Raw genomic sequence first — 19227 nt, forward strand, 5'->3', positions numbered from 1 at the left:
CACCTTGCATCATAAATACTACTCATTATTATTTATAGATCAGTCAGTCAGTCAGAATTTACCCACGATACATTGCGGTTTAGATCCTCTCCAACACGGCCACTGATTGGACTGATTGGACTGGCTGGCCTGACTGGACGAACTGGACTAAATAGCTTGCTGGCTGAATGACTGGACTGACTGACTGACTAACTGGCTGACTACAGAGAGAGCATTACCTTCCTCTGGGGTGGAGAGCTGGCTGTTAGAGAACACATGAGCTGGCTGGATGACTGGACTGACTGGCTGACTACAGAGAGAGCATTACCTTCCTCTGGGGTGGAGAGCTGGCTGTTAGAGAACACATGAGCTGGCTGGATGACTGGACTGACTGGCTGACTACAGAGAGAGCATTACCTTCCTCTGGGGTGGAGAGCTGGCTGTTAGAGAACACATGAGCTGGCTGGATGACTGGACTGACTGGCTGACTACAGAGAGAGCATTACCTTCCTCTGGGGTGGAGAGCTGGCTGTTAGAGAACACATGAGCTGGCTGGATGACTGGACTGACTGGCTGACTACAGAGAGAGCATTACCTTCCTCTGGGGTGGAGAGCTGGCTGTTAGAGAACACATGAGCTGGCTGGATGACTGGACTGACTGGCTGACTACAGAGAGAGCATTACCTTCCTCTGGGGTGGAGAGCTGGCTGTTAGAGAACACATGAGCTGGCTGGATGACTGGACTGACTGGCTGACTACAGAGAGAGCATTACCTTCCTCTGGGGTGGAGAGCTGGCTGTTAGAGAACACATGAGCTGTGTCTGCTGTAGTCAGAGAGGTACCCAGGCAGGTGCTATCCTCCTCCTGGGGATAAAACACACAATATACACCACCAGTCAAACGTTTGGACACACCGACTCATTCAAGGGTATTTCTTAATTTTTTACTATTTTCTACATTGCAGAATAATAGTGAAGACATCAAAACTATGAAATAACACATATGGAATCATGTAGTATCCAAAAAAGTGTTAAACAAATCAAAATGTATTTTATATTTGAGATTCTTCAAAGTAGCCACCATTTGCCTTGATGACAGCTTTGCACACTCTTGGCATTCTCTCCCTGGAATGAGTAGGTGTGTCCAAACTTTTGACTGGTAGTGTATATAAAAATACACATGAACAGACTGACCAGCATTTGGCAATGTAATAACAGAAACGTAGAAAACATAACAAGAGTTGTCTGACCTTGAGCAGGACCTGGGCCTTCTCAGAGTGCTTCACATCAGACTCCACCTAGAGACATTAGGACACACAGTTAACAAGGGCTGTGTTCCAGAGAATCAAAACCGCAATGCATTATGGATAAATTGTGACTGACTGACTGACTGATCTACAATTAATAATTAGTAGTTATTTATGATGCAAGGTGATTTGTAGATCAGTAAGTCGGCAGTCGCTTGCAGTCGTTTTGATGCCCTCGAACACGGCCATTTTGTTGAAAGCAGGCGACTTGAGCCCTGGATGAACGGAGAGAGGAGAGAGGAGAGCGGAAAGAAGAGAGGAGAGCGGAAAGAAGAAAGGAGAGAACAGAGGAGAGGAGAGGAGAGGAGAGGAGAGGAGAGGAGAGGAGAGGAGAGGAGAGGAGAGGAGAGGAGAGGAGAGGAGAGGAGAGGAGAGGAGAGGAGAGGAGAGGAGAGGAGAGGAGAGGAGAGGAGAGGAGAGGAGAGGAGAGAGGAGAGAGAGGAGAGGAGAGAGGAGAGAGGAGAGAGGAGAGAGGAGAGAGGAGAGGAGAGGAGAGGAGAGGAGAGGAGAGGAGAGGAGAGGAGAGGAGAGGAGAGGAGAGGAGAGGAGTGAGGAGAGGAGTGAGGAAAGGAGAGAGGAGAGAAGAGAGGAGAGAGGAGAGAGGAGAGAACAGAGGAGAGGAGAGAGGAGAGAGGAGAGGAGAGAGGAGAGAGGAGAGAGGAGAGGAGTGAGGAAAGAAGGTAACGTACCAGCCAGCAGACGTATCGAGGCAGAGCTGTAGTCAGGATGGTGTAGCAGCTGTCTGAGGAAACACTTCCATCTACAGGACAGACTCAACATTACAGTTAAACATGACTCACAGACACACAGTTGAACAGAATAGGGAGTAGGTATCGGCCAGGCCTAACAGAATAGGGAGTAGGTATCGGCCAGGCCTAACAGAATAGGGAGTAGGTATCGGCCAGGCCTAACAGAATAGGGAGTAGGTATCGGCCAGGCCTAACAGAATAGGGAGTAGGTATCGGCCAGGCCTAACAGAATAGGGAGTAGGTATCGGCCAGGCCTAACAGAATAGGGAGTAGGTATCGGCCAGGCCTAACAGAATAGGGAGTAGGTATCGGCCAGGCCTAACAGAATAGGGAGTAGGTATCGGCCAGGCCTAACAGAATAGGGAGTAGGTATCGGCCAGGCCTAACAGAATAGGGAGTAGGTATCGGCCAGGCCTAACAGAATAGGGAGTAGGTATCGGCCAGGCCTAACAGAATAGGGAGTAGGTATCGGCCAGGCCTAACAGAATAGGGAGTAGGTATCGGCCAGGCCTAACAGAATAGGGAGTAGGTATCGGCCAGGCCTAACAGAATAGGGAGTAGGTATCGGCCAGGCCTAACAGAATAGGGAGTAGGTATCGGCCAGGCCTAACAGAATAGGGAGTAGGTATCGGCCAGGCCTAACAGAATAGGGAGTAGGTATCGGCCAGGCCTAACAGAATAGGGAGTAGGTATCGGCCAGGCCTAACAGAATAGGGAGTAGGTATCGGCCAGGCCTAACAGAATAGGGAGTAGGTATCGGCCAGGCCTAACAGAATAGGGAGTAGGTATCGGCCAGGCCTAACAGAATAGGGAGTAGGTATCGGCCAGGCCTAACAGAATAGGGAGTAGGTATCGGCCAGGCCTAACAGAATAGGGAGTAGGTATCGGCCAGGCCTAACAGAATAGGGAGTAGGTATCGGCCAGGCCTAACAGTATGTCTCTATTACCCTTCTGTTGGATGTTGATGCTGGACACCAGGAAGGACTCCGAGAAGACTACAGATCCCAGGTCTCCTTTCCCCCACTGGAGGTCTGGGATGTCGTACACTGACATGGACGCCTGGAACACAGAACCACCACTATAACGCATAACCCTTAACCCCTAACCCCACTGGAGGTCTGGGATGTCATACACTGACATTTACGCTTGGGAGTGATGGACAGAAAACGCACATTGTAATTAATTCTAATTTAATCAATCAAACACAGTGACATGCCTACTGCAAATGACTTGGATCAAATATCAGGTTGGAAGTATTGACTTACAGTTTTCACCAAGAAGCGGCTCTCTTCTTCACTCAGAGGAACAATTCTGAAAAGGAAAACAATGGCTCAACAAAAAGCCCCAGGACAAATTTACTGTATATCACCAATCACTCATACAATGATTCAACTGAGAAGATTGAATCACAGTGTGATTAAACACTTCCTTTGAAACAATCAGAACCCACCTGCCCTGGTTATTCACAGCTTGGATGTGGAACACACTTTTAGATCTGAGAGAGAAAACAACAGGTAAAACACTTTCTACTAGATCAGCTAACCTCGCCATTCAGAGGACACTAATGAAACAACAGGTAAAACACTTTCTACTAGATCAGCTAACCTCGTCATTCAGAGGACACTAATGAAACAACAGGTAAAATATGTTCTACTAGATCAGCTAACCTCGTCATTCAGAGGACACTAATGAAACAACAGGTAAAATATGTTCTACTAGATCAGCTAACCTCGCCATTCAGAGGACACTAATGAAACAACAGGTAAAATATGTTCTACTAGATCAGCTAACCTCGCCATTCAGAGGACACTAATGAAACAACAGGTAAAATATGTTCTACTAGATCAGCTAACCTCGTCATTCAGAGGACACTAATGAAACAACAGGTAAAATATGTTCTACTAGATCAGCTAACCTCGCCATTCAGAGGACACTAATGAAACAACAGGTAAAATATGTTCTACTAGATCAGCTAACCTCGTCATTCAGAGGACACTAATGAAACAACAGGTAAAATATGTTCTACTAGATCAGCTAACCTCGCCATTCAGAGGACACTAATGAAACAACAGGTAAAATATGTTCTACTAGATCAGCTAACCTCGTCATTCAGAGGACACTAATGAAACAACAGGTAAAATATGTTCTACTAGATCAGCTAACCTCGCCATTCAGAGGACACTAATGAAACAACAGGTAAAATATGTTCTACTAGATCAGCTAACCTCGTCATTCAGAGGACACTAATGAAACAACAGGTAAAATATGTTCTACTAGATCAGCTAACCTCGCCATTCAGAGGACACTAATGAAACAACAGGTAAAATATGTTCTACTAGATCAGCTAACCTCGTCATTCAGAGGACACTAATGAAACAACAGGTAAAATATGTTCTACTAGATCAGCTAACCTCGCCATTCAGAGGACACTAATGAAACAACAGGTAAAATATGTTCTACTAGATCAGCTAACCTCGCCATTCAGAGGACACTAATGAAACAACAGGTAAAACACTTTCTACTAGATCAGCTAACCTCGTCATTCAGAGGACATTAATGAAACAACAGGTAAAATATGTTCTACTAGATCAGCTAACCTCGCCATTCAGAGGACACTAATGAAACAACAGGTAAAACACTTTCTACTAGATCAGCTAACCTCGTCATTCAGAGGACACTAATGAAACAACAGGTAAAATATGTTCTACTAGATCAGCTAACCTCGTCATTCAGAGGACATTAATGAAACAACAGGTAAAATATGTTCTACTAGATCAGCTAACCTCGCCATTCAGAGGACACTAATGAAACAACAGGTAAAATATGTTCTACTAGATCAGCTAACCTCGTCATTCAGAGGACACTAATGAAACAACAGGTAAAATATGTTCTACTAGATCAGCTAACCTCGTCATTCAGAGGACACTAATGAAACAACAGGTAAAACACTTTCTACTAGATCAGCTAACCTCGTCATTCAGAGGACACTAATGAAACAACAGGTAAAATATGTTCTACTAGATCAGCTAACCTCGCCATTCAGAGGACACTAATGAAACAACAGGTAAAACACTTTCTACTAGATCAGCTAACCTCGTCATTCAGAGGACACTAATGAAACAACAGGTAAAATATGTTCTACTAGATCAGCTAACCTCGCCATTCAGAGGACACTAATGAAACAACAGGTAAAATATGTTCTACTAGATCAGCTAACCTCGTCATTCAGAGGACACTAATGAAACAACAGGTAAAATATGTTCTACTAGATCAGCTAACCTCGTCATTCAGAGGACACTAATGAAACAACAGGTAAAACACTTTCTACTAGATCAGCTAACCTCGTCATTCAGAGGACACTAATGAAACAACAGGTAAAATATGTTCTACTAGATCAGCTAACCTCGCCATTCAGAGGACACTAATGAAACAACAGGTAAAATATGTTCTACTAGATCAGCTAACCTCGTCATTCAGAGGACACTAACGAAACAACAGGTAAAATATGTTCTACTAGATCAGCTAACCTCGCCATTCAGAGGACACTAATGAAACAACAGGTAAAACACTTTCTACTAGATCAGCTAACCTCGCCATTCAGAGGACACTAATGAAACAACAGGTAAAATATGTTGTACTAGATCAGCTAACCTCGTCATTCAGAGGACACTAATGAAACAACAGGTAAAATATGTTCTACTAGATCAGCTAACCTCGCCATTCAGAGGACACTAATGAAACAACAGGTAAAATATGTTCTACTAGATCAGCTAACCTCGCCATTCAGAGGACACTAATGAAACAACAGGTAAAATATGTTCTACTAGATCAGCTAACCTCGTCATTCAGAGGACACTAATGAAACAACAGGTAAAACACTTTCTACTAGATCAGCTAACCTCGCCATTCAGAGGACAATAATGAAACAACAGGTAAAATATGTTCTACTAGATCAGCTAACCTCGCCATTCAGAGGACACTAATGAAACAACAGGTAAAATATGTTCTACTAGATCAGCTAACCTCGCCATTCAGAGGACACTAATGAAACAACAGGTAAAATATGTTCTACTAGATCAGCTAACCTCGTCATTCAGAGGACACTAATGAAACAACAGGTAAAATATGTTCTACTAGATCAGCTAACCTCGTCATTCAGAGGACACTAATGAAACAACAGGTAAAATATGTTCTACTAGATCAGCTAACCTCGTCATTCAGAGGACACTAATGAAACAACAGGTAAAATATGTTCTACTAGATCAGCTAACCTCGCCATTCAGAGGACACTAATGAAACAACAGGTAAAATATGTTCTACTAGATCAGCTAACCTCGCCATTCAGAGGACACTAATGAAACAACAGGTAAAATATGTTCTACTAGATCAGCTAACCTCGCCATTCAGAGGACACTAATGAAACAACAGGTAAAACACTTTCTACTAGATCAGCTAACCTCGTCATTCAGAGGACATTAATGAAACAACAGGTAAAATATGTTCTACTAGATCAGCTAACCTCGCCATTCAGAGGACACTAATGAAACAACAGGTAAAACACTTTCTACTAGATCAGCTAACCTCGTCATTCAGAGGACACTAATGAAACAACAGGTAAAATATGTTCTACTAGATCAGCTAACCTCGCCATTCAGAGGACACTAATGAAACAACAGGTAAAACACTTTCTACTAGATCAGCTAACCTCGTCATTCAGAGGACACTAATGAAACAACAGGTAAAATATGTTCTACTAGATCAGCTAACCTCGCCATTCAGAGGACACTAATGAAACAACAGGTAAAATATGTTCTACTAGATCAGCTAACCTCGTCATTCAGAGGACACTAATGAAACAACAGGTAAAATATGTTCTACTAGATCAGCTAACCTCGTCATTCAGAGGACACTAATGAAACAACAGGTAAAACACTTTCTACTAGATCAGCTAACCTCGTCATTCAGAGGACACTAATGAAACAACAGGTAAAATATGTTCTACTAGATCAGCTAACCTCGCCATTCAGAGGACACTAATGAAACAACAGGTAAAATATGTTCTACTAGATCAGCTAACCTCGTCATTCAGAGGACACTAACGAAACAACAGGTAAAATATGTTCTACTAGATCAGCTAACCTCGCCATTCAGAGGACACTAATGAAACAACAGGTAAAACACTTTCTACTAGATCAGCTAACCTCGCCATTCAGAGGACACTAATGAAACAACAGGTAAAATATGTTGTACTAGATCAGCTAACCTCGTCATTCAGAGGACACTAATGAAACAACAGGTAAAATATGTTCTACTAGATCAGCTAACCTCGCCATTCAGAGGACACTAATGAAACAACAGGTAAAATATGTTCTACTAGATCAGCTAACCTCGCCATTCAGAGGACACTAATGAAACAACAGGTAAAATATGTTCTACTAGATCAGCTAACCTCGTCATTCAGAGGACACTAATGAAACAACAGGTAAAACACTTTCTACTAGATCAGCTAACCTCGCCATTCAGAGGACAATAATGAAACAACAGGTAAAATATGTTCTACTAGATCAGCTAACCTCGCCATTCAGAGGACACTAATGAAACAACAGGTAAAATATGTTCTACTAGATCAGCTAACCTCGCCATTCAGAGGACACTAATGAAACAACAGGTAAAATATGTTCTACTAGATCAGCTAACCTCGTCATTCAGAGGACACTAATGAAACAACAGGTAAAATATGTTCTACTAGATCAGCTAACCTCGTCATTCAGAGGACACTAATGAAACAACAGGTAAAATATGTTCTACTAGATCAGCTAACCTCGTCATTCAGAGGACACTAATGAAACAACAGGTAAAACACTTTCTACTAGATCAGCTAACCTTGTCATTCAGAGGACACTAATGAAACAACAGGTAAAATATGTTCTACTAGATCAGCTAACCTCGCCATTCAGAGGACACTAATGAAACAACAGGTAAAATATGTTCTACTAGATCAGCTAACCTCGTCATTCAGAGGACACTAATGAAACAACAGGTAAAATATGTTCTACTAGATCAGCTAACCTCGTCATTCAGAGGACACTAATGAAACAACAGGTAAAACACTTTCTACTAGATCAGCTAACCTCGTCATTCAGAGGACACTAATGAAACAACAGGTAAAATATGTTCTACTAGATCAGCTAACCTCGCCATTCAGAGGACACTAATGAAACAACAGGTAAAATATGTTCTACTAGATCAGCTAACCTCGTCATTCAGAGGACACTAACGAAACAACAGGTAAAATATGTTCTACTAGATCAGCTAACCTCGCCATTCAGAGGACACTAATGAAACAACAGGTAAAACACTTTCTGCTAGATCAGCTAACCTCGCCATTCAGAGGACACTAATGAAACAACAGGTAAAATATGTTGTACTAGATCAGCTAACCTCGTCATTCAGAGGACACTAATGAAACAACAGGTAAAATATGTTCTACTAGATCAGCTAACCTCGCCATTCAGAGGACACTAATGAAACAACAGGTAAAATATGTTCTACTAGATCAGCTAACCTCGCCATTCAGAGGACACTAATGAAACAACAGGTAAAATATGTTCTACTAGATCAGCTAACCTCGTCATTCAGAGGACACTAATGAAACAACAGGTAAAACACTTTCTACTAGATCAGCTAACCTCGCCATTCAGAGGACAATAATGAAACAACAGGTAAAATATGTTCTACTAGATCAGCTAACCTCGCCATTCAGAGGACACTAATGAAACAACAGGTAAAATATGTTCTACTAGATCAGCTAACCTCGCCATTCAGAGGACACTAATGAAACAACAGGTAAAATATGTTCTACTAGATCAGCTAACCTCGTCATTCAGAAGACACTAATGAAACAACAGGTAAAATATGTTCTACTAGATCAGCTAACCTCGTCATTCAGAGGACACTAATGAAACAACAGGTAAAATATGTTCTACTAGATCAGCTAACCTCGCCATTCAGAGGACACTAATGAAACAACAGGTAAAATATGTTCTACTAGATCAGCTAACCTCGTCATTCAGAGGACACTAATGAAACAACAGGTAAAATATGTTCTACTAGATCAGCTAACCTCGCCATTCAGAGGACACTAATGAAACAACAGGTAAAATATGTTCTACTAGATCAGCTAACCTCGCCATTCAGAGGACACTAATGAAACAACAGGTAAAATATGTTCTACTAGATCAGCTAACCTCGTCATTCAGAGGACACTAATGAAACAACAGGTAAAATATGTTCTACTAGATCAGCTAACCTCGTCATTCAGAGGACACTAATGAAACAACAGGTAAAATATGTTCTACTAGATCAGCTAACCTCGCCATTCAGAGGACACTAATGAAACAACAGGTAAAACACTTTCTACTAGATCAGCTAACCCCGCCATTCAGAGGACACTAATGAAACAACAGGTAAAATATGTTCTACTAGATCAGCTAACCTCGCCATTCAGAGGACACTAATGAAACAACAGGTAAAATATGTTCTACTAGATCAGCTAACCTCGTCATTCAGAGGACACTAATGAAACAACAGGTAAAATATGTTCTACTAGATCAGCTAACCTCGTCATTCAGAGGACACTAATGAAACAACAGGTAAAATATGTTCTACTAGATCAGCTAACCTCGCCATTCAGAGGACACTAATGAAACAACAGGTAAAATATGTTCTACTAGATCAGCTAACCTCGTCATTCAGAGGACACTAATGAAACAACAGGTAAAATATGTTCTACTAGATCAGCTAACCTCGCCATTCAGAGGACACTAATGAAACAACAGGTAAAATATGTTCTACTAGATCAGCTAACCTCGCCATTCAGAGGACACTAATGAAACAACAGGTAAAATATGTTCTACTAGATCAGCTAACCTCGTCATTCAGAGGACACTAATGAAACAACAGGTAAAATATGTTCTACTAGATCAGCTAACCTCGCCATTCAGAGGACACTAATGAAACAACAGGTAAAATATGTTCTACTAGATCAGCTAACCTCGTCATTCAGAGGACACTAATGAAACAACAGGTAAAATATGTTCTACTAGATCAGCTAACCTCGCCATTCAGAGGACACTAATGAAACAACAGGTAAAATATGTTCTACTAGATCAGCTAACCTCGCCATTCAGAGGACACTAATGAAACAACAGGTAAAATATGTTCTACTAGATCAGCTAACCTCGCCATTCAGAGGACACTAATGAAACAACAGGTAAAATATGTTCTACTAGATCAGCTAACCTCGTCATTCAGAGGACACTAATGAAACAACAGGTAAAATATGTTCTACTAGATCAGCTAACCTCGTCATTCAGAGGACACTAATGAAACAACAGGTAAAACACTTTCTACTAGATCAGCTAACCTCGCCATTCAGAGGACACTAATGAAACAACAGGTAAAATATGTTCTACTAGATCAGCTAACCTCGCCATTCAGAGGACACTAATGAAACAACAGGTAAAATATGTTCTACTAGATCAGCTAACCTCGCCATTCAGAGGACACTAATGAAACAACAGGTAAAACACTTTCTACTAGATCAGCTAACCTCGTCATTCAGAGGACACTAATGAAACAACAGGTAAAATATGTTCTACTAGATCAGCTAACCTCGCCATTCAGAGGACACTAATGAAACAACAGGTAAAATATGTTCTACTAGATCAGTTAACCTCGCCATTCAGAGGACACTAATGAAACAACAGGTAAAACACTTTCTACTAGATCAGCTAACCTTTGTATCTATTGTGACAGGTGTGCTTGTACCTGAGAGCAGTCCTGTACTGAGGCAAGTGGACGGAGTCCAGTGCCAGCTGGAAGGTATGCTCTGCTACGTCCTTCGCCTGGAAATATACACAAGTTTCCGTCAGTAACGAAACATTCATCCTCATCCAACGGCTACTGTATACCATGTATAGCTAATTACAGCATACAATGTATAGCTAGTTACAGCATACAATGTATAGCTAGTTACAGTATACCATGTGTGTAGCTAGTTACAGCATACAATGTATAGCTAGTTACAGTATACCATGTATAGCTAGTTACAGTATACCATGTGTGTAGCTAGTTACAGCATACAATGTATAGCTAGTTACAGTATACCATGTATAGCTAGTTACAGTATACCATGTGTATAGCTAGTTACAGTATACCATGTGTGTAGCTAGTTACAGTATACCATGTGTGTAGCTAGTTACAGCATACAATGTATAGCTAGTTACAGTATACCATGTATAGCTAGTTACAGTATACCATGTGTGTAGCTAGTTACAGTATACCATGTATAGCTAGTTACAGTGTACCATGTGTGTAGCTAGTTACAGTATACCATGTGTGTAGCTAGTAACAGTATACCATGTGTGTAGCTAGTTACAGTGTACCATGTGTGTAGCTAGTTACAGTATACCATGTGTATAGCTAGTTACAGTGTACCATGTGTGTAGCTAGTTACAGTGTACCATGTGTGTAGCTAGTTACAGTGTACCATGTGTGTAGCTAGTTACAGTGTACCATGTGTGTAGCTAGTTACAGTGTACCATGTGTATAGCTAGTTACAGTATACCATGTATAGCTAGTTACAGTATACCATGTGTAGCTAGTTACAGTATACCATGTGTGTAGCTAGTTACAGTATACCATGTATAGCTAGTTACAGTATACCATGTGTGTAGCTAGTTACAGTATACCATGTGTATAGCTAGTTACAGTATACCATGTGTGTAGCTAGTTACAGTGTACCATGTGTGTAGCTAGTTACAGTGTACCATGTGTGTAGCTAGTTACAGTGTACCATGTATAGCTAGTTACAGTATACCATGTATAGCTAGTTACAGTATACCATGTGTAGCTAGTTACAGTATACCATGTGTGTAGCTAGTTACAGTATACCATGTATAGCTAGTTACAGTATACCATGTATAGCTAGTTACAGTATACCATGTATAGCTAGTTACAGTATACCATGTATAGCTAGTTACAGTATACCATGTGTGTAGCTAGTTACAGTATACCATGTGTGTAGCTAGTTACAGTATACCATGTGTGTAGCTAGTTACAGTATACCATGTGTGTAGCTAGTTACAGTATACCATGTACAGCTAGTTACAGTATACCATGTGTGTAGCTAGTTACAGTATACCATGTATAGCTAGTTACAGTATACCATGTGTGTAGCTAGTTACAGTATACCATGTGTGTAGCTAGTTACAGTATACCATGTGTATAGCTAGTTACAGTATACCATGTGTGTAGCTAGTTACAGTGTACCATGTGTGTAGCTAGTTACAGTATACCATGTGTGTAGCTAGTTACAGTATACCATGTATAGCTAGTTACAGTATACCATGTGTGTAGCTAGTTACAGTATACCATGTATAGCTAGTTACAGTATACCATGTGTGTAGCTAGTTACAGTATACCATGTGTGTAGCTAGTTACAGTATACCATGTGTATAGCTAGTTACAGTATACCATGTGTGTAGCTAGTTACAGTATACCATGTGTGTAGCTAGTTACAGTATACCATGTGTGTAGCTAGTTACAGTATACCATGTGTGTAGCTAGTTACAGTATACCATGTGTGTAGCTAGTTACAGTATACCATGTGTATAGCTAGTTACAGTATACCATGTCTGTAGCTAGTTACAGTATACCATGTATAGCTAGTTACAGTATACCATGTATAGCTAGTTACAGTATACCATGTATAGCTAGTTACAGTATACCATGTGTATAGCTAGTTACAGTATACCATGTGTAGCTAGTTACAGTATACCATGTATAGCTAGTTACAGTATACCATGTATAGCTAGTTACAGTGTACCATGTGTGTAGCTAGTTACAGTATACCATGTGTGTAGCTAGTTACAGTATACCATGTGTACAGCTAGTTACAGTATACCATGTGTACAGCTAGTTACAGTATACCATGTGTGTAGCTAGTTACAGTATACCATGTGTGTAGCTAGTTACAGTGTACCATGTATAGCTAGTTACAGTATACCATGTGTGTAGCTAGTTACAGTATACCATGTATAGCTAGTTACAGTATACCATGTGTGTAGCTAGTTACAGTATACCATGTGTGTAGCTAGTTACAGTATACCATGTGTGTAGCTAGTTACAGTATACCATGTGTGTAGCTAGTTACAGTGTACCATGTATAGCTAGTTACAGTATACCATGTGTGTAGCTAGTTACAGTATACCATGTATAGCTAGTTACAGTATACCATGTGTGTAGCTAGTTACAGTGTACCATGTATAGCTAGTTACAGTATACCATGTGTGTAGCTAGTTACAGTATACCATGTATAGCTAGTTACAGTATACCATGTGTGTAGCTAGTTACAGTGTACCATGTATAGCTAGTTACAGTATACCATGTGTGTAGCTAGTTACAGTGTACCATGTATAGCTAGTTACAGTATACCATGTGTGTAGCTAGTTACAGTATACCATGTGTGTAGCTAGTTACAGTATACCATGTGTGTAGCTAGTTACAGTATACCATGTGTGTAGCTAGTTACAGTATACCATGTGTGTAGCTAGTTACAGTATACCATGTATAGCTAGTTACAGTATACCATGTGTGTAGCTAGTTACAGTATACCATGTATAGCTAGTTACAGTATACCATGTGTGTAGCTAGTTACAGTATACCATGTATAGCTAGTTACAGTATACCATGTGTACAGCTAGTTACAGTATACCATGTGTGTAGCTAGTTACAGTATACCATGTGTGTAGCTAGTTACAGTATACCATGTGTGTAGCTAGTTACAGTGTACCATGTGTAGCTAGTTACAGTATACCATGTGTAGCTAGTTACAGTATACCATGTGTATAGCTAGTTACAGTATACCATGTGTAGCTAGTTACAGTATACCATGTGTGTAGCTAGTTACAGTATACCATGTGTGTAGCTAGTTACAGTGTACCATGTGTATAGCTAGTTACAGTATACCATGTGTGTAGCTAGTTACAGTGTACCATGTGTATAGCTAGTTACAGTATACCATGTGTGTAGCTAGTTACAGTATACCATGTATAGCTAGTTACAGTATACCATGTGTGTAGCTAGTTACAGTGTACCATGTGTATAGCTAGTTACAGTATACCATGTGTACAGCTAGTTACAGTATACCATGTGTGTAGCTAGTTACAGTGTACCATGTGTGTAGCTAGTTACAGCAAACATAGCTAGTTGGAGATGTCATACAGAGAGGACTAGTGTATCACCTTAGTAGCACTAGTGGTGTTGGAGTAGCATTTGATTCCTGCCAGGACCGACTGGACGACTGCTGCATAGATCTGAGACAGGAGACTGGAAGAGATACATTTAACACAGTACATACACTACATGTCCAGAAGTACACCTGTACGTTGAACATCTCATCTCCCTTTTGGCCATCTTAATGTAAATAATATTCTGGCAATATCTTCTAGAACAGGGGTTCCCAAACTTTTTTCACTCAGGTCCACCTTCCAGCGTTGGGGAACATACCTCAAATCAAATCAAATGTTATTGGTCACATACACGTGTTTAGCAGATGTTAATGCGGGTGTAGCGAAATGCTTGTGCTTCTAGCTCCGACAGTGCAGTAATATCTAACAAGTAATATCTAACAATTTCACAACATATACCCAATACACACAAATCTAGTAAAGAATTAAGAATATATAAATATATGGAAGAGCAATGTCAGAGCGGCGTAGACGAAGATACAGTAGAATAGTATAGAATACAGTATATACATATGAGATGAGTGATGCAAGATATATAAACATGATTTAAAAGTGACTAGTGTTCCATTTCTTAAAGTGGCCAGTGATTTCAATAGGCAGCAGCAGCCTCTAATGTGCTAGTGATGGCTATTTAACAGTCTGATGGCCTTGAGATAGAAGCTGTTTTTCAGTCTCTAGGTCCAAGCATTGATGCACCTGTACTGACCTCACCTTCTGGATGATAGCGGGGTGAACAGGCAGTGGCTCGGGTGGTTGTTGTCCTTGATTATGTTTTTGGCCTTCCTGTGACATCAGGTGCTATAGATGTCCTGGGGGGCAGGTAGTTTGCTCCCAGTAATGCGTTGGGCAGACCGCACCACCTTCTGGAGAGCCCTGACGTTGCGGGCGGTGCAGTTGCCGTACCAGGCGGTGATACAGCCCGACAGGATGCTCTCAATGTTGCATCTGTAAAAGTTTGTGAGGGTTTTAGGTGCCAAGCCAAATTTCTTCAGCCTCCTGAGGTTGAAGAGGCACTGTTTCGCATTCTTCACCAGAACTGTCTGCGCAGGGGTACCATTTCAGTTTGTCAGTGATGTGTACGCAGAGAAACTTGAAGCTTTCCACCTTCTCCACTGCGGTCCTGTCGATGTGGATAGGGGGTGCACCCTCTGCTGTTTCCTGAAGTCCACGATCATCTCCTTTGTTTTGTTGACATTGAGTGAGAGGTTATCTTCCTGGCACCACACTCACAGAGTCCTCACCTCCTCCCTGTAGGCTGTCTCGTCACTGTTAGTAATCAAGCCTACTACTGTTGTGTCGTCTGTTGGGGCGGTAAGCAAATTGAAGTGGGTCTAGGGTGACAGGTAAGGTAGAGGTGATATGATCCTTGACTAGTCTCTCAAAGCACTTCATGATGACAGAAGTAAGTGCTACGGGGAGATAGTCATTTAGTTCAGTTACCTTTGCTTTCTTGGGTACAGGAACAATGGTGGCCATCTTGAAGCATGTGGGAACAGCAGAATGGGATAGGGAGAGATTGAATACGTCCGTAAACACACCAGCAAGCTGGTCTGCGGCTAGGGATGCCATCTTGGCCGGCAGCCTTGCGAGGGTTAACATGCTTAAATGTCTTACTCAGGTCGTCCCCGGAGAAGGAGAGCCCACAGTCCTTGGGAGCGGGTCGCGTCAGTGGCACTGTGTTATCCTCAAAGCGGGCAAAGAAGGTGTTTAGCTTGTCCGGAAGCAAGACGTCGGTGTCCGCGACGTGGCTGGTTTTCCTTTTGTAGTCTGTGATTGTCTGTAGACCCTGCCACATACGTCTCGTGTCTGAGCCATTGAATTGCGACTCCACTTATACTGACGTTTTGCCTGTTTGATTGCCTTGCGGAGAGAATAACTAGACTGTTTGTATTCTGCCATATCCCAGTCACCTTAACATGGTTAAATGCGGTGGTTCGCGCTTTCAGTTTTGCACGAATGCTGCCATCTATCCACGGCTTCTGGTTAGGGTAGGTTTTAATAGTCACAGTGGGTTCAACATCTCCTATACACTTCCTGATAAACTCAGTCACCGTTTCAGTATATTTGTCTATATTATTCACAGAAGCTACCCAGAACATATCCCAGTCCACATGATCATAACAACCTTGAAACGTGGATTCCGATTGGTCAGACCAGCGTTAAATAGTCCTTAGCACGGGTACTTCCTGTTTGAGTTTCTGCCTATAGGAATGGAGGAGCAAAATTGAGTCGTGGTCAGATTTGCCAACAGGAGGGCGGGGGAAGGCCTTGTACAGTGGCTTGCGAAAGTATTCACCCCCCCCATCCTATTTTGTTGCCTTACAACCTGGAATTAAAATTGATTTTTTGGTGGTTTGTATCATTTGATTTACACAACATGCCTATCACTTTGAAGATGCAAAATATTTTTTATTGTGAAACAAACAACAAATAAGACAAAAAAACAGAAAACTTGAGAGTGCATAACTATTCACCTGCAAGTCTCTTGGGGTATGTCTCTATAAGCTTGGCACATCTAGCCACTGGGATTTTTGCCCATTCTTCAAGGCAAAACTGCTCCAGCTCCCTCAAGTTGGATGGGTTCCGCTGGTGTACAGCAATCTTTAAAATCATACCATTGATTCTCAATTGGATTGAGGTCAGGGCTTTGACTAGGCAATTCCAAGACATTTAAATGGTTCCCCTTAAACCACTCGAGTATGCTTAGTGTCATTGTCCTGCTGGAAGGTGAACCTCCGTCCCAGTCTCAAATCTCTGGAAGACTGAAACTGGTTTCCCTCAAGAATGTCCCTGTATTTAGCGCCATCCATCATTCCTTCAATTCTGACCAGTTTCCCTGTCCCTGCCAAAGAAAAACATCCCCACAGCATGATGCTGCCACCACCATGCTTCAATTGCTTTTTTCTGGCCACTCTTCCGTAAAGCCCAGCTCTGTGGAGTGTACAGCCTAAAGTGGTCCTATGGACAGATACTCCAATCTCCGCTATGGAGCTTTGCAGCTCCTTCAGGGTTATCTTTGGTCTCTTTGTTGCCTCTCTGATTAATGCCCTCCTTGCCTGGTCCGTGAGTTTTGGTGGGCGGCCCTCTCTTGGCAGGTTTGTTGTGGGGCCATATTATTTCCATTTTTTAAATAATGGAGTTAATGGTGCTCCGTGGGATGTTCAAAGTTTCTGATATTTTTTTACTTCTCCACAACTTTGTCCCTGACCTGTTTGGAGAGCTCCTTGGTCTTCATGGTGCCGCTTGCTTGGTGGTGCCCCTTGCTTAGTGGTGTTGCAGACTCTGGGGCCTTTCAGAACAGGTGTATATATACACTGAGATCATGTGACAGATCATGTGACACAGATTGCACACAGGTGGACTTTATTTAACTAATTATGTGACTTCTGAAGGTAATTGGTTGCACCAGATGTTATTTAGGGGCTTCATAGCAAAGGGGGTGAATACATATGCACGCACCACTTTTCCATTATTTATAAACTTTTTGAAACAAGTTATTTATTTCATTTCATTTCACCAATTTGGACTACTTTGTGTATGTCCTTACATGAAATCCAAATAAAAATCCATTTAAATTACAGGTTGTAATGCAACAAAATAGGAAAAATGCCAAGGGGGATGAATACTTTTGCAAGGCACTGTAGGCATCCCGGAAGTTGGAATAGCAATAGAATTCTCTTGGGAGGTAATACGGTCGGCATCTGATTGTGAGGTATTCTGGGTCGGGTGAACAGAAGGACTCGACTTCCTGTATGTTACTACAGTTACACCATGAGTCGTTAATCATGAAACACACCTCCGCCCTTCTGCTTCCCGGAGAGATATTTATTCCCGTCTGTGCGATGAACTGAGAACCCAACTGGCTGGACCGACTCAGTATATCCAGAGAGAGCCATGTTTCTGTGAAACAGAGGATGTTACAATCCCTGATGTCTCTCTGGAAAGCAACCCTTGCCCTGATCTCATCAACTTTATTATCCAGAGACTGAACATTAGCGAGTAATATACTCGGAAGCGGTGGGTGGTGTGCGCGCCTCCTAAATCGGACCAGCAGGCCGCTCCGAGTACCTCTCCTCCGCCGGCGTTGTTTTGGGTCGGCCGCTGGAATCAGTTCAGTTGCTCTGGGGAGAGTGACCAAAGGATCTGCTTCGGGGAAGTCGTATTCCTGGACGTAATGCTGGTAGTGCTGTTGAGTTACCGCCGCTCTGATACCCAATAGTTATTCCCGGCTGTATGTAATAACACAAAATAAATTCTGAGCTAATAATGTACAAAAGAATACATAAAAAAACAAAATACTGCAAAGTTTCCTAAGAGCTAGTCGCAAGGCAGCCCTCTCTGTTGGCGCCATTTACACATGTGCCCGCGCCACGTCTATTCTATGGGCACAAGCACTGTTCATGACACAACTGTTCATGACACAACTGTTCACACCCCTCTTGTTGGCAGACAGAACATTTTGCAGGTTTAAAGCACATTTTCTTGCAATTCTAAACATTTTGCCATGTCTAATGTATACTCATGTGTTATTTGAGTGACTCAAACATTACTACAAAATCTATGGGCTAAAAAACTTGGCTAAAAAACGTTAGCTGAGATGGGCTTGTTAATCTGGACATTTCTGACAAATTATAAATAGCTCTCTAAGGTCTGCAATAACTAACATGATAAGAAGAACTGATGATGTACTACCCAATTTAGAAATTGCACCTTGTGCATTCTACTATTACATCTTTCAAGAGAAAGTTAAAAGCTGGACTGAGTTCCTTAAACAAAAAAATTGCGCCCCCCACAGTTTGGGAACCACTGTTCTAGAAGAGATACATTTACCTAGTTAAATAATATGTACACCTTCAAGAAGAGATACATTTAACACGTTACA

The 19227-nt window shown here is 41.7% G+C and overlaps 1 protein-coding gene across 1 annotated transcript in view; it reads right to left on the reverse strand.

Moving 5' to 3' along the window:
- Positions 1–19227, reverse strand: part of LOC311123537 (dynein axonemal assembly factor 9-like) — a gene marked incomplete at both ends in the record, with an annotated part of 43976 nt that overhangs the window by 2757 nt on the left and 21992 nt on the right. The window contains 8 exons of the mRNA XM_084197785.1: positions 753–843; positions 1229–1276; positions 1975–2045; positions 2982–3093; positions 3300–3345; positions 3485–3529; positions 10864–10940; positions 14340–14424. Coding sequence (XP_084053911.1) covers positions 753–843; positions 1229–1276; positions 1975–2045; positions 2982–3093; positions 3300–3345; positions 3485–3529; positions 10864–10940; positions 14340–14424 — 575 coding nt within the window. The remainder of the gene's footprint in view (positions 1–752; positions 844–1228; positions 1277–1974; positions 2046–2981; positions 3094–3299; positions 3346–3484; positions 3530–10863; positions 10941–14339; positions 14425–19227) is intronic.

This window comes from Coregonus lavaretus, assembly GCF_964263955.1.
Source record: "Coregonus lavaretus genome assembly, contig: HAP1_SCAFFOLD_1852, whole genome shotgun sequence".
NCBI lineage: Eukaryota > Metazoa > Chordata > Actinopteri > Salmoniformes > Salmonidae > Coregonus > Coregonus lavaretus.